At 33.4% G+C, this 17,524-nt stretch overlaps 1 protein-coding gene across 1 annotated transcript in view; it reads right to left on the bottom strand.

Moving 5' to 3' along the window:
- The window catches only part of LOC109096410 (spectrin beta chain, non-erythrocytic 5-like), a 37,891-nt gene that overhangs the window by 14,561 nt on the left and 5,806 nt on the right, over window positions 1-17,524 (bottom strand). The window contains exons 3-10 of the mRNA XM_042737564.1: window positions 16,298-16,450; window positions 8,430-8,576; window positions 7,717-7,908; window positions 5,671-5,757; window positions 5,180-5,298; window positions 4,336-4,450; window positions 4,074-4,151; window positions 3,819-3,934 (exon numbers count right to left, since the gene is read on the bottom strand). Of these exons, the coding sequence (XP_042593498.1) occupies window positions 3,819-3,934; window positions 4,074-4,151; window positions 4,336-4,450; window positions 5,180-5,298; window positions 5,671-5,757; window positions 7,717-7,908; window positions 8,430-8,576; window positions 16,298-16,450 (1,007 nt within the window). The remainder of the gene's footprint in view (window positions 1-3,818; window positions 3,935-4,073; window positions 4,152-4,335; window positions 4,451-5,179; window positions 5,299-5,670; window positions 5,758-7,716; window positions 7,909-8,429; window positions 8,577-16,297; window positions 16,451-17,524) is intronic.

Raw genomic sequence — 17,524 nt, 5'->3', positions numbered from 1 at the left:
ATAGAACCTTATCTTGTAAAATATAAAAAGTATAAAATATTAAAAATTATTAAATTATTTATTACTACATAAAGTTTAAAACAAAGTTTTATAAAATGATAAACTTCACATTTCATTGCTTTAAACCATTTTTTAAGAAAAGAGCATCAATCAAAATAATCAAATAAAACAATCTAATCAAAAATGCAAATTCAAAATCCAAATTCAAGGTCAGCCAGCAGCAGGTGGCGCTTTTGGAGTGGCAGAAATATAGCGTTGCCGCAGGTTCCTTTTTAACTACGTGGGTTAAAGCGATTGCCCGGAAGGCGATTTTGATGAAGGGATGATTGGGCTAGTTTTGGGCTAGTTTTGCTGAACATTTGGGTTGGTTTGGTTTTGCAGACCTGGCAACCCTGTCGTAAACGCAACTTTATCAGGCATTACAGGTAAGATTAATTGAAAATGCCATCCAAACACTTCTGAAAACAGTCAGTTCCCTTCCTTCAGAGATACGTTCATATAAAACAACCACACCATGTTTTGAATTATGAAACACGCAGCTTATATTTATTTAATGAAGTTTAATCATTAAACTTTTGAAGTTTAATCATCAGATTAAACCATATCGCGATTCTTGTCTTTCCATCCTCAAATTCAAGACTTCCTGAAATTATAATTAAGACTTTTCTTGTACCATTTAAGTCTTGTTATGGCCTTAAATTTTATACAACTAAATTTATGAAGTTTTAAGGCTTTTATAAGGATCCTGTTTGACTAACTGGGCAAAGGAACAGGAATCGCAGACTTTTAAACCTCAAACAACGATGAAATGAATATAGACGCCTGATGATGTTGCAATAAAATGGCCAAATTGCAACAAACAAATAAGAGAGTTTAAGTGTCGTTTCCAGCTAAATTTCATATCAAACGGTTTGTTTTGGTGTTTAGCGTTTCAAAACACCAAGGGGAAGAAATCAGATTGGTAATTGGTGACATTATGAAAATAAGCACACATCTTTTATATGCATCTAATTATCATTTGGAAGCAGTTTCCTGGCAGTATCCCATGCAGTTAGTGGTGAGGATAGAGCCCTGCATTTCAGCCCGGGCCGCAACTTTTTTATGCCCGTAATTTTCATGTCATAGTTCAGACGCGGGCCAGGCCTCTGGCCTGTTTAAGGCTTCTCCTTATTTTTAGATTTTAGATATCCATCAATTAGTGTCACTGGTGGAAACAATACAAGACCATGCTACTGCGACTGTCAAGAGCGGCTCGACGGTGTTTAGTGTCCAGCGGTGTACCGTCAGCGCAGCTGAAGAGTTCTGCATTCAAATGCATGCAATAGGATAAAGCTTGCCGCAAAGCCCCAGTAAAAGTAATTACCATGAGTGTGTCGGGGGAAACCGTAAGGAAATATTTGAATTTTTTACTAATAAATAGTGTTTTCTGAGTCAGTGTTGCAAGGATGAAGTTGTCGATCCTGACTTGTCACCTCCTCATTAGACGCACCTTTAGAGAGAAGTGCATCTTTACGGATTATGATTATAATAAAAGAGTTTTTGTTTTCGATTTGTTTTATTTTGTTAAGTAGTAATTTAAAGCTCTCTATATATATATTTATAATGTCTGTGAGGCATGTATTCGCTGAGTTTCGGTTCATTTTTTTGAAGCGCTCCTGTTCAAGACCGAGACGGCAGAAAGCGCATTATGTTTGTTTTCTTTATTTTATTACAGCACAATGTTTTGTTGATATTGTGAGTGCACACAAATAAAAGTAGACCCTTTACAGTTACGAATGATGGATTACTCTAACCTTTATGAGCAAAAATGATGGCATATCCACTAAAAAAAATGCAAGTGATCACGCTGGCGCCTCCATGTCTTGCAAAGCGTGGTTTAGCTTGCATTCTCCGCACAAATTATTGGATACAGCAAATATTTAGCTATGTTTAACGTTTAAACATTGTTACATGCTTGAACTGTTTTGTATCTATGGATTTTATTTTAGGCAAGCCATGATGATTTAAGAAGGCTAAATTAATCAAACATAGGTTCACTGTCTGCCACTGGTCGCTTGGTCGTTACTTTAAAAAACAAAAAAACAAAAATAACAAAATAACAAAACAAACCTCCAATCTAAATTCTAAACTAACTTCATAAAAAACCATATTAGCTTAAACAGTAGTGTAAGCTGTTTTGGGAGAAGGGGAAAAAAGACGGGCTCGGGGCCTCAGGCGTGTAATTCTGATGAGTTGTCGGACAAGGGCCTATATTTGAGGCCCATGCAGGGCTCTATTACAAATGCAACAAAAGCAGGATTGTGGAAAGCGCCTTTGGCTCTGTGGAGAACCAATTAAGGAGGGAAATGGCTCTTGTCCCTGAGAGCTAGAGGTGTCCCCAACTAAGGATAGAATCATATGTTTTGGGGCGGGGGGAATAATACATTACCAAAAGACAAGTAGTCAGACATTTAACAGTCATAAATACTGGTGTTAACGCACAGGGAAAATGTGTAACGGACACCTCGCAGATACAAACGGAATAAATAACGTTTTATGTTGTGATTAAAGTATAGTTAACATCAGCCGGCCACATATCATGTTGTTTATTACTTATCAGAGCTGATGAAACCAGAGATTTGCACTAATAAAACCAAATATCCACACAAATTGAAATCAACAGATGCAAGGAGTTTTCGAAGAAACCCATGTGCATGTTTAGTCTAACTGTATAGAGATTTTCATGGAGGAAATTAACAAATATCCTGCTAATTTTTCAGACTTTTCAGACTTTTGAAGCCCACTGCCACAGAAAACTTCATGCGATCACCTAAAAATCGCCAGCTGCTGTGAAAACTAGCTACAGATAGTTTTATCCAGGCCCGGTTCCAGAAGTAAATACCGAGGGTGCTTTAGAAAGTGTGCTCTAGCCTCAATTCACATACATTTTCACATTTATACATCCCGTCCATTGTTCTTTCGAGTGTGAATCCCGCATAAATATGCGGATGTCATTCCCGAAACTTTGCAGCGTGTTTGTGGTCGAAAAATAAAAGTTCTATGCAAATTCTAAATGGATTATTGGCTATATAGTCTAGAAAGCACACACAGAGAACTGCCTTTATAATCACTAAAAAGCTGTCCCTCATCTTCACTGAGATCTCATTAAGTTTTGTTACAATGAGAGGATTCTAAGCACTGGACAAAAATAAACCTTTTGATTGTCTCCAGAGTGCAAACACAAGTATGCATTGGATAGATTGCCAGATCAGTTTCGTCAAAATGATAGTGAATAAATAATATCTCGAGTTTTTATGATCACAAGTACCCACGGGTTCACAGCATCCAAAAATCAAATTAGAACCGGCAGAAATGTTTTGAAATCACTTGTACCCTACTCGATCGGGAAAAGAATCCAGTCCTCACTCTGCCTGTGTCAATTTGAGTCTTGTTAAAGATTTAAATCCTTGCTGCCAAGATGCTCCTCTGTCGGTCACGGATTATGGAAAGTGAAACTTAAATCTGTCACTGGGTAATTGGATTTATTCATTAATAAAAAATGAATTAAAAGCTTCTTTCTTTTCAGATTATTATTTACAGCGTTATCATAATAGGCTGTATATTAACTTATTGGGAGAAAACTGGTTGTTCTACGTGAAATCAGACATTGAGCACCCTCATATAGCCAAAATGGCATGATCATAACACCCCGCGAATATTCGACTGTAGAATTGGTATCGAATCAGGCTCCTGCTATCGAAGCATCGAATCTTCGACTATTTGGGGTCAGCTCAACTGAGAGGACTAGCGTTGTTTATAACTCTGGTAGTCTGAGTCACCTGAGAGTCTTCTGGAGAATGGCCCAGCAGTCTTTCACCTCGCTCTGCTTCTGTGTGACGCGGGTCGCCAGCGCCGGGTGCAGGTTGGAGAGCTGGGAAACGCTCACATCCAGCATCTGAAACCACACAGAACAACAGGAAAACAAACACGGGCGTCAGGCTGGTGTTTGACACAGCTTTAGGGTCACTGTGTTCACAGCACGGCTCGCTGCTCCGCGTGTGACTATAATGGGATGTGAATTTTGGATCGCGCACCATGATTTGACTGGCAATGTCCCGAATTTCCCCGTCTCTGGCGTTTTCCACTCCGTTGCTCGCTGAGAGGGTTTTTTTCTGGATGAGAAGTTAAAAAAGGAGAGCAAACCGTTAATAACGTTCTTAGATTACATCAGCATGTCAACATACAGACACAGTCGGGTTATATTCGTATCAAAGGACACGTTGAAGAGAAATGGCACAGATACTGTGTGTCCTGTAGGGTTTGAACAGAAATAGCTCAACGAAGGAAAATGATTACCATGTTGCTGATGGAACAGACAATGTTATCGGCCTGCTGGTAGAAGGACGAGACTTCGAGGGCGAGCTGAAGATTCTCGTGATATTCCTTCAAGTGCGATTGAGCCTTCAGCCACCTAGGTAGTTGACAAATAATACATTTTATTTTAATTAATAAATAAAAAATAAATAATAATAATCACGTAATTATCAAATTAAAGTTATTTGCATTATTATTATTATTATTATTATTATGTCTTATGTATTCATATAATTATAATTATTCATAAAGTAATGATAATGATAATAAAAATAGTTATTATTGATAGCTTTGAATATTATTTTAATATTTATGCATTTAATATTTATTTATATAATAACAAAACATAATTATGTCTCTGTGTGTATAAATTACATGAATAAAATTGTAATAGATACATATAAATATTAAAAGAATTATTCAAATGGTTATTAAATTGTTAATAATAATTATCATTGTTATTATTATTATTATATGAATAATTATAGTAAATTATAATTGTGCATATATGTATATATTTTTTACACAATATATTTAGATATGTTTGTTTAAATTATAGTCAGTATAATATATATTACAATCATTTAGAATTATTATAATATATAACTATAAAATCTAATAATATATATGCACGTTATATTTTATAGTAATAAATGATAATTGTGTATACATGTATATTATTATAAAATATGTATACACATTTGTGTGTATAATTTATTACATTTTATAGTAATTATATATATAATTTATATATAATTAAACTAAAAATTATTTAAAAAATAAGACTTTTTCATGTATTATTATTATCATCAGTAAGTGCACTTACATTTTGTTGATGTGTTTCCTGCGGGTTGAGATGGTCTTTCCTTCAGCCTTCCCCTGTTTTTCCAGTCGGAGGGCCATATGATTGATCTCCTCATGAAGATTATGATATAGCTGCTCATCCTGAAAGATGAAAGTCAGACATACAAGATTTCCTGAGCTCGAATGATCTTACATTTAACCAAAGCACATTTTAACCAGGTGCTTGGACCGCATTTTTGGCTAATTTCCCCAACCCTGGAAGTACAACTGGCTGTTTCAATTGGCTTTAAGGATGCTAGTGAATCAGTGACATCTGTGAGTAAGTACAATGAATGACGGCCTGTATGTGCGTAACCGGAAGATCTCGGCCTCTCAGACTGCATTTTAAATCAGAAGCACTTGCTCACTGGACGATATTCTCTCAAAAAAATCCAACTGTTTTCCAGTAGTGATAATTGAGGCCTGCTGAGAATTTAGCAGCAATTTCAGTGTCTGTTGTCTAGAATCACCCACCTGCTTCAAATCCAGTATCTTCCTGGTAAGCTGCATCTTGTCAGCGTTTTCCCCAAGGATGCTGGCCAGCGATTGTTCCTGCTCCTGCTGACACATATAAAAGCTTTACAGCCCTGAATTGTTGTAGCCCAGCGATTGTTTTCTTTGAATGCAGCTACTGTTGTTCTAAATGAGCCTGGCTACCATGGTGAGACGTAAAGCAGTCTTGATAATTAACACCTCGGCTTCTTCTTCTCTGCCGAAGATTAATGAGCGAAGGAAAACAGAAAGAAAGAATAATATGACCAAATTCCAATATATTTAAATATTTACATGGTTCATTTCAATTTGGTTTTGCAAACCACACATTTAATAAATAAAGTAGGTTTCAAAACATAAATGCTAAAATAAATTTCATAAAATTTTATTGTAGTGTCGTTTATTTTGCATATTTTTTTTTATATTTATAAAACATGCATATAATGTTATATTATATATATATGTTATATGTACATATTTAGAGTTTATACACACACACACACACACACACACACACACACACACCCATACATCATAGTAGTATTTTTTGTACTGCCTTAAAAAGGGTACATTTAATCTAAAAGACAGGGCTCCAAACAAAAAAAAATAGAGTAAGGAGCCACTGGAGCAATTATTTTAGGTGCCACAGAATAAACGCGTATTATTTATTTTACTATTATTATATGGTTCAAGTTGTCCTGTAGGCTCTCTTATAAAATAGCCTACCTTTTGATGTTAATTCATGCTCATTATGTACTATAGTAGTAGAGAGAAAGATTAAATGGGTTCACTTGCCCTTGAACTGAGATGCTAAGGTGACCGCGCACGCCGCATTAAAGAGCACCAAAACTGTGTTTATTGTTTGAATTTCGTTATGAATTTGTAATAATAAAAAAGCTACTACTTTTATTAAAAAAAAACAAAAAACAAAAAATCTTTCTACTAACACTTTACACCACTAAACTCAACAAAAATAACACAGCATAGACTAAGATCTTGTGAAGAAGAAGCCATATTATTAATGATTATAAACGATATTTATTACTAAACTTTTAAAACTTCATTAACAATATCCACACAGCTGACAGCTTTACCTGTTGTAGTTTATTCAAGTTGTGCATAAAATAGATGCTGTTTTTCTGCACTTTTACTTCGGCACGTCTCCGTCTTTTCTCTCTCTCTCGCGCTGCACAGCTGAGCTGCGTTTAGCAGGTGTGTGACAGCGATGCTGTGCAGCAGAGATGAGGACTGTTTGAAACTCTTTTTTTCCACTAAATCTTTGATGCATATCGTCTCAGTTTAATACGTGAACATAACAAAAGATGTGATCGCAAAACAATTATGAACAAAAGCATTACATGCAAAAAAAATGTAAGTTATAACATGTGAATATATACCCAGACTCCAACCAAACCCGACCTAATTACAAATAAAATAATCAGATACATCATAAATATTTTTGGTCAGTAAAATCCAGAGGAGACCTCACCAAAAAATAACATTTTAAAACTTCACTCTCCGCGCAAATTAACATTTTAGTTGCAGTTTGGAGCCCTGAAATATAAATTGTAATTGTACATTTTAAAAAAATATTACAGTATTTGTTTACGGTATTACATTACTATTTTTACTTTTTAAAGAATTTTTTATTATTTTTTTAAATGAAAGGAATTACAAAAAAGCTACAAAAATAAATAAATAAATAAAGCACCTGGATGCATTAAAGAATGCAGAATAAGAATTTTATGGAAAATGTCATGAAAATGCCACAGTGCAAAAAATAATAATAATGCAAAAAATTTTAATGAGCCTAAAACTAGGCTTAATTTTCTTGCAGTGTCTTTTCACTGTGAATTAAAAAGTGACCATGACAGGTTTTGTGAGGTTCATCCTAGCACACAATCACCAACATATCTCCATACAACCCACTAAGATCCATTAACATGATCAATTTAGGACTTAACCCAAAAACAACCCCATCAAAAGGCTCTGTTAATTAGTATAACTAGGTTTAGTGGTGTGTTTAACCTTCTCTTTGATCCACGCCTCCAGGCGGTCCACCTTCTTATTAAACTCCTGGAGAGTCTTAGCCCCGCCCATCGCCTTGATTTGATTGGCTGCCGTCTGTTTGAGCGTGTTCCATTGGTCGCGGATCTGAGCCAGCTGTTTCTTCACCAGGTCAGACGTCGGGTTAAGCTTGCACATTAATTGCTCTCCCATCTGCACAAACATTCAGCAGCGCTACATGAGCAACAAAAGACCTACGGCCCACTAAAACAACAGCTTAATCATATCAGCGCGCTTGAAATCCGGCCAAGTCCTCGTTCTCCGTGTCTCAGGCTAACAGGAGATCCGGTTTTGCAACCCACCGGGGATGTGTGTCAGGAGAGGTTAATTATTTGCAATGTACTATTTCAACATGAAGGGAAAAGGACAAATTTAGCATCTGTGCTGGGAAAAGAAAAACATGGGGTGACTCGATATTTTGTGTGATTTTGGACGTCTCGCAAAAAGCTTTCTGAGGCTCTGCAGGTCTCGTCAAAGCTGAGCTGTTAAAATTGTGTTTTGACAAGTCGGCATTAAAAAGAAGTTATGATTGTTACCATAACAATTTGTAAATGTTTTGCCGCTTATTTGCAAAAGGGAGAACTTCTTTTGTTGATTTTGGCTGAGGGACCTGTTGAAACCTGACGGTGATTCATCAATCTTTTACTCTCCTAATGAAGACGGTTTGTCCTCACCTGGTGGAGTTGAATGACGGTGTTCTCGAAGTCCTTCAAATCTCTCTGGAGGGTTTGAGAAAGTTCCTCCCAGTCGGTCAGAGGACTTCTATGGACGTTACTGGCGTCCCTCAGGTCTCGCAGCTTCACTCTGATCCACGTCTCAGCCTGCAGGACACGAACATATAACACTTACTTCGAAGTCAAGATCCTACAAACTGAAGTGGAACCTTTTAAGCGGCTGATTTAGAACACAAAAGTAACAGGAAAGACATTCATAATGTTACAAAAGAGATCTACTTCAATGCTGTTCTTTTGAACATTCTATTCAACAAAGAATCCTGCTCACTTCAAAAAATGATTGTCTTATTTAGTACTTTTGTCTCGTTTTCCACTACAAACATTCTTAAACCAAGATAAATGTACTTGAGAAGCAATATTAAGTCTGAAAATGATGAAAATGAATCAAAACGAAGCAACTTTTATGCTTAAAACAAGAAACACACTTTATTTCGGTACATTTTTCAGAAAACAAGAACAGGAAAAAGTTATTAATTATCAAGCTAATGCATCTTGATTTAGAAGTTATAAATAGTTCTAATGGAAAACAAGAAAATACGTGGTTAAAAAAAATCAGTGTGGACAAAAATGCATGACAGAAAATATAAAGTAGCAAAACTGTTTTCAACATTAATGATAATCATAAGAAATGTTTCTTGAGCAGCAAATCAGCATATTAGAATGATTTCTGAAGGATTAGCATCTGTAAATCATTATATCACTGACACTGAAGACTAGAGTAATGATGCTGAAAAATTCAGCTTTGCATTACAGGAATAAATTACACCTTAAATATATTAAAAATTGGGTGCATTAAATTTTAATAATATTTCACTATATTACTGTTTTTACTGTATTTTTGATCAATTTAATGCAGTCTTGGTCAACAAAAGATCCATCAAAAATAAACAAAAAATTCTAGTGCATATATTTTTTATTTTTTTGTAATTATTAAAAGTGAATCTGGTAATATAATAAAATATAATATAATAATAACTATAATACGCAGCCATCTAAACATCCTTGAATCAAGAAACATTTACTTGAGAAACAAAATATGAAGAATAATGAAGGAAAATGATGAATATTAATAAGATACCAAGTCTTTTTTTTGTTTTTGTTAGTTTATGCTTAAAACAAGAAAACATATGCCACCAAAGGGGTAAGAAAAATAATACTTATCCAAATTTAAAACAAGATTATTTTTATTGCCCCACTGACGGATGTATATTCTGAACGTAAGAAAAAAAAACTGAAAAAAAAAAAAAAAAACTGAAGTAAATGTATTTGGTTTAAGAATTTTTTGATATTTGTGACATAAAAAAGGGGCAAAATTACTAATTACTAGACAAATAAATATAATAATATATTAATAATAATATAATATAATATCAATATAATATAATATAATATAATAATATAATATAATATAATATAATATAATATATCTAACTAAAATAGTGAATATCAATAAATGCAATAAACACTACATAATAAAATGCAATAAATAAAATACAATAAAATATTTACTTCTTTCAGGATTAAGATTTGAAGCTGGTGGAAGAGAATATTCCTACCTCTAATAAATATTACTACAGAAACCTGCTCAAAATAAATGGCAATTCTACAAAATGACCAATATCTGAACTATTCAGGCTGGATCACATCACAGAGGACCCTTTTTTGTTTTTTCTTTGGATTTTATTGTTAATGCTTGAAACATGAACACATGTTGAGACACTTAAGGCCCATTTTACGCTCGCTTAGCTTTCTGAGTGCATGCGTTCTGGAAACACAATATTAAGCAAATAGATTTTAAAGCAGCACATGTGCGAAAGTTACAGTCGCTGTCTATCATTTCACGCCAAGGAAAGTGTAGCTCCTCTGTGACTTTTGTTTTTGAAGAAAATAGCGATTACTTATGTCTTGACTTACAGAACATCACTTCAGAAACATCATCGGGAGATTGCTCACCGTTTCTCAGATATCACGTTATGAGCAGTGAAGGTTTCTTTTGGCTGGAGCTCACAGATTGTTGCGTAAGGTCTTGAAAGCACCATTTCTGGCCATGTTTGCACTGTGTGAACAGAAACCAGCTGGCCGAGTCCAGATAGGTCCTGGACGTGTTTATTTGGTATGAACACAATGTATGACCACTGGCGGTCTTCAAAAAGCCCACCCACATCAGCACAAACCAAAGGACTGTTAAATGAAGTTGTCATTTCTGCAAGACTAAACGCATGTGATCTCCAAAGCCAATAAAACCAACATATCGGGCTAAATGTAAGGAGACAGCTTAGGATAATTATTAGTGCTGCTGGCTACACTGTTGCTATTGGGCATATTAAAATATTAGACCTCGCCTCATAATTCGTCCCAGACAGACATGACTGATTGATTGATTGAGACGTCTGTTATTATTTTTGTTTGACAATTTTTTTCCCCTACTTTTTTAAGAAAATATAAAATCATGTGCACTGTAAAATGTTTCAAACCTCCTTTAACTTAAAAGCATTTTAAGTACAATCAGATTGGCTATACAAGTCATTTCAACTAATGTTTTAAAATCTCATCTGGATACCATTATAGTTTTTATTTATATTATGAATCAGTTCCTATTTTTATATTTTAATATAATATATAATATTTATTTTAATTTTAGTTAAAGTTTAAGTAATTTTCTTATTTTTTTGTCATTTTTAATATTTATATTTTTATATACAAATTTTTACTTCCATTTTAGTTATTTTAGTGTATCAAGTTAAGCTAAAAATATTTCTAATCAGTTTTTATTTTTCTATTTTAGTTTTATTATTTTGCATTTGAATTTCCATTTATTTTAATTGTAGTTAGTTTTAGTAATTTTGTGTTTTCTGTCATTTATAATATTTACATTTTTTAAATGTCAGTATAGTTTTCTATTAATTTTTACTTCCATTTTAGCTATATTTGTACATCAAGTTAAACTAATGTAAAATACTTCGAATCAGTTTTTATCTTTTTAGTTTGAATTGTAGTTGAAGTTGGTTATTTTGTTGTGTTCGTCATTTATATTTTTCCCCTTTTAAAAAAATAAATTAATTTAAATTCTATATTAAATTTAAATTTATATATATATCTATATATATATAATAATATAAAAATATATATATATATTTATATTTATATTTATTTAAATTTTATATAGATATATATATATATATATATATATATATACTATATTATATATCTTATTTATTTATATAATTTTATTTCATTTTAATACATCAAGTTAAACTTAAAATGAGAAATCTTGTCTTGGAAAATATTTGATGAAATAAAAAATAGAATAAAAAAGTCTTAAGATTGTTTATTTTATTGCAGTTAATTCAGGAATTTTAGTTTAGTTTAGACATCAAAATAAATTCTAACAACACTAATAAAACATAAAAAAACAATCAATTAAACATAATTAAAGTCATGAAAATACATTCTACCCTGACTTATTTATCATTTCATTTTAATCATGGTCTCAGAGTTTCAGTATAAATCCAAATCTTTCTCTCATCAAAAACACACAGGAGATACACATCACAAGTGGGCAAGAAAAACAAACCCGCTACGATGTTGGCAAGATCTCACAGTGCGGATAAAAAATAATATGATGTCACTTCTAATCAAAGATTAGCCATTATTTTTTAATGGTTTCCCACAGGCTCAAAGGTATTTCAATATTTGCAGCCTGTGTAAACAACTCAATCGTCTCATTTCTACCCCACCGTGACGAGAAACCCATGACTTCATACTTTGTTTCTTCCGCTTCCCTTTAAAACAATAGTCAGTTTTTCAAAAAATAACATTACGTAAATCATAATGAATTTTTTTAAATTAATGAGAAATATACCACAAAACCAACATTTAACAGCTTCCTTTTTTGAGTAAATTAGCAGAAACTGTACTGTGAAACTGATATTTAACAGGTTATTTAATTGCTTAAATGTTCGATTTAAAATTGAAAACTCTTCCTCATACCTGAGTCTAGTATGTGTGTTGTTGATGAGATATGTACTGATTGATTACTAATCAGAAAACAGGTGGAAAATATCCCACAGACTTACTCTGCTCACCAAGTCTGCATTTATTTGATCAAAAATGCAGTAAAATCATTAAAAATGTAAAATATTATTACCATTCAAAATACCTGTTTTCTATTTGAATATATTTGAAAATGTAATTTATTTCTGTGATGAAAAGCTGAATTTTCAAGCATCATTACTCCAGTTTTCAGAGTCACATGATCTTCAGAAATCATGTGGGTTTACTGCTCAAGAAACATTTCAGATTATTTTTTTCAATATTTTTTGATGTATAGAAGGTCAAAAGAACAGAATTTATTTGAAACAGAAATCTTTTTTTTTCAACATTATAAATGTCTTTACTGTCACTTTTGATCAATTCAATGCAGCCTTGCTGAATAAATGTATTAATAAAAAAAAAAAAAATAATAATAATCTTTTGAACAGGAAACGCTCACATTTTCTTAAAAAAAAAAAAAAAAAATCTAATTTCTTTTAATGATCAAAGTTAAAGAATTAACCCATTTTTATGTGAATCCCAAAAGTATGGAGACAGATTAATCTCAAATATAATTCACGCAAAAAACACGATTCACACATGCGTAAACAATTTCACATGCATGAAACCTAATCCACGTACACACAAAAAAAATTCACGTGCGTGAAAAAAAAAATATATTCACAAAAAGCAATTCACATGCGCAAAATAAAATTATATATTCATAAAATACATTTCACAAATGCAAAACACAATTCGTAGATTACAACTGTGCACAAAAAAACCTTTGAATGTTTAAAATGTACGAGTGTCTGAATGTACAAATCGTCCTTTACTACGAATCCACTCGGATTTGTGTGTGTGTGTTTTTGAGACTTTCTGGCAGAGCTCTCTTCCTACGTGGGTCTGTCGTACTCTTTAGCCAATCAGATGCGAGCTTACCATTCAACCAATCATATCATAAGCCACCGAGAGTCCATTCAGAAGCTCCCAGGCAATCGGGGAGACGTCAAGAGAGAAGCCCATAGAAGCCCTGGCGTTACATTTTAAAAATACTATACAAAATAAATTAATCAGGAATACTTACTCCTGCTCACTCTCACGCCAAAGAACTCCCCGCTCAAGCTCGCCGTCTCCGCAAGATTAACGATGGCAGTTTGCACGCACAGCTACTAGAAGATTTACATCTGTCAAACAGGTTGCTGACGTCATCAAGCTTAGTTTGAGTCTGCGCGTCAGAAACGGAAGTTCTAAAAATCGCTAAAAATGGGCTTCACTTGTCTCAATTGAGTTCCAATTGGGTCGCTGTGTCCATTTCTTTTACTGTCTATGGGATTACTGATGTAAAGGCTTAATTTCCGTTCTAATTAATCCATATGGCGCAAAGGTGCGCAGAATTGTGCTCCTTGAATGCACTCTCGGTGGCTTATGATATGATTGGTTGAATGGTTAAGCTCGCATCTGATTGGCTAAAGAGTACGACAGACCCACGTGGGAAGAGAGCTCTGCCAGGAAAGTCTCAAAAACACACACACACACAAATCCGAGTGGATTCGTAGTAAATGACGATTTGTACATTCAGACACTCGTACATTTTAAACATTCAAAGGTTTTTGTGCACAGTTGTATATCTACGAATTGTGTTTTGCATTTGTGAAATGTATTTTATGAAATATATAATTTTATTTTGCGCATGTGAATTGCTTTTTGTGAATATATATTTTTTTTCACGCACGTGAATTTTTTTTGTGTGTACGTGAATTAGGTTTCATGCATGTGAAATTGTCTAAGCATGTGTGAATCGTGTTTTTTGCGTGAATTATATTTGAGACTAATCTGTCTCCATACAAAAGGGTTTGATGGGGCAATCCTAAAGAGCGTTGGAGGATGTGTTGACTTTAATTCACCTTTCTGAAACACAGGCCAGTTTCCACATCCTTGACTCTTTAATGCTACACTAACACAGATTCATCAGTGCTATCAGTCAACCGAATCGCACATAAGAGCTGCAGGCTTTGCCCAACACGATTATTCATCCAAAGGCCATTTCCTAAATGAATGGCAGCGTTTCTACAGCCTATTAACATTAACGACGTGTTACTGTTCCTGACGCTCGTCTGTCATCTAAAACACTGCACTGCCCACTTCACTTCAGCTCAGTAAATCTGACGGGTCACACGGGCTTCTGAGAGCAACAGCTGCGTCCCGAAGCAAATATCCCCGAAAAATGTCCTTGTATGTCAGAACGAGCGTGGCGATGAGATAACGCGAGCGCTCGAGCGCCTCGGTTAGTCTCAGAAGGCCAGAGGCGTGAATAGACAGGGCCAAACAATGATCTCATCCTAAAATAATTGCTCCTCTTGTGGCTGTTCCCTTCCCTCCCACTCCCCTGTGCTGCCCGCTCTCCAACTTCAGACAAAAAGAGCGAAAGAAAAGAAACAGAGGGGTTTGAGCGGGGTCAGAAGGACTTTCCACCTTTATCTACACTGCTTTTTTGTCTGTAAACTGCAAGGGTAATTTTCCACATTAGTGATGCAATGCAACCACTCAACCCATTCAGTTTGGCTGGAAAAAATCTAAAGTGACCAAACACAGGTCCACCTTTCCACAAAGGTCCACAAAGGCAATGTTGTTTCCAAATATTAAAACAAAGACTAAATTTCAGCTGTGAAGCTGAAGCAAAATGAATGATGACTGAACGAACATTTCCAGGATTGATTTCGACCAAGAAGAATTAAATAAGAAATTTTGCATAAAGAAAATAATGCAGTTTTTTGTTGTTGTTGTTGTTTTCACATAATTTTCCCTCCAATGATGATTTGTAAATAAATAAATATATATATGATGTATTTATATTATTAAAAATTATATTTAAATTGTTAGTATAATTTGCTCTACTTAATTACCAATTTTTGTTTATTTAAAATAATTATTGCAGTATTTTGTATTGTTAAAAATAAATTGTTAAAATGTAAAAAAAAAAAATTATCTTAACGGGCTTTAAAAAAGTATTAATTTCTTTATGCAAACATACATTTTCACACCATTTTGCCTTCAATATTCATTTTTGTAAAATGTTACAAAAAGTAATATGTTACTTAAATTGTATTTTAAATGTCTTTTATTATAGCATGCATTTTTTATATTATTAAAAATTCTTTTTAATATCACGTTAGCATAATTTGCACTTCTTAATTATCAATTCAAGCTGATTTAAAATATTTTTGCAATATTGGTGATTGTTAAAATAAACTGTTATAATATAATATAACTGTTATAAAAATAAAATAAAAATATATATATATATCTTAATGAAAAAAATAATTTCCTTTATCCAGAAACATAATATTTAATACAATTTACATTATATATATATATATATATATATATATATATATATATATATATTATATATATATATAAAATAACGGTTTAAATCAATTTAAATCCATTTATTTATTTATTCAATTCTCAAATCCAAAAAGTAAAATTTAGGACAACAAACACAAAGCGCACGTGAAAGTCTGTCAGTGCACAAGTTTCGTGCATCTAATTGTACTGCATGTTGTTGGCATATTGTTTTATTTTTTTTCTTGTTTTAAGCAAATGCCTTGCCTGACTTGAATGCCATAAAGTCATCTGCCAAATGCATAAAATCCAAATGAATAACATATAAAATGGTGCTGCTGAACTGTTTCATTTTTTATTTAGTTCAGTGAACTATTCTTTTAAAGCAATCTCTCTTGATTTTCACCGACAGAGTACTGAGATCATACCTGAGTGATCTCCTTATTGAAGATGGCGTTTTGATGGGTAAAACTGAGCTCATTTTGCACCGGTGAGACTTTTGAAACCAAGCACACGTCCTTGTGCTCGCAGGACAGACTGTCCACCACATCCTTTCTTGCTTGGGTTTTGAGTATCTGGGTCTGTGTGAAAAAAAAGAAATAAAAAAAAGAAATTATCACCTATTCATGGGGAAAACTGGTAATATATACAAGCTAAAACATCTGAACACTGTGCTGGTGGTCTGAGAAGCTTGTGTGAGGTCATTGTGAGCTTATATTGAGAGTAAGACGCTTACAGAATGGAAGAGCTGCAAAACAAATCCGGGCAAGAAACAAGGTCATTTCAGATCACTGGAACACAGGACCACAAAACCACAAAGTAAATTCCCACAGTGATTACGTCATCGATGACTACGAGTGAGGAAGAGCAGCTCATCAGCACCATTCATGCTTAAATATGTGACCTATCAACCACAACAACACTTTGAATAAGAAAGGAATCAACACATTGGTTAACTAAAGTACTACTAGTTTAAAGTAATCTGTTCAAATCAGAATATAAATCTGCAAGCGGGCTCAGAAACTAATGCTGGCTTGTGGCACAAAGTGTGTAAATGGTCCATTTTAACAGATAACGACACTGTTTACAACACAGAAAGCCATTGCAAACTCGTGCCAGAGAGTCTTATATAACCAAAAGCCACAGTCAGCACAACCGGTGATGATAATGGATGCTGAGGACACATTTAAAGTGCTCAAAAAATTTGACAAACTCAGTAAAGTCAGGAAACATCTGTGCCGATGTTGGGAAAGGGCGGCCCATTACATCAACACATCATCACAATCATAAATAAAAGATGAGATCACATGTTTGTACTGCAAAAACATTACACTGCAAAAAAATCATCTTGTTTTTCATCATTAAACATCCTTTAAGAAAGATACATTTACTTGAGATGGTAATGCATTCATTTGTTTATTCTTAGTATAGCTTAATAATTATTAAATATATGTAATGGTTATTATAGTTAACTAAAACCACAAAAAAAAATTAAAAAATCATAAAAATGGTACTTGAAATAAAATAAACATTAATTCAAAATAAAATAATTATTTCTCATTTTCATTAAGTATCTTTATGTACTAAAATAACTTAGCTACTACAGTGGAAATAAAAATTAATAATACCTATAAATATATAAACACAACAAAATT

Source organism: Cyprinus carpio, chromosome B13, assembly GCF_018340385.1.
Source record: "Cyprinus carpio isolate SPL01 chromosome B13, ASM1834038v1, whole genome shotgun sequence".
NCBI lineage: Eukaryota > Metazoa > Chordata > Actinopteri > Cypriniformes > Cyprinidae > Cyprinus > Cyprinus carpio.
The sequence above is the reverse complement of the archived record's forward strand: the minus strand, read 5'-3'. Positions and strand labels throughout refer to the sequence as shown.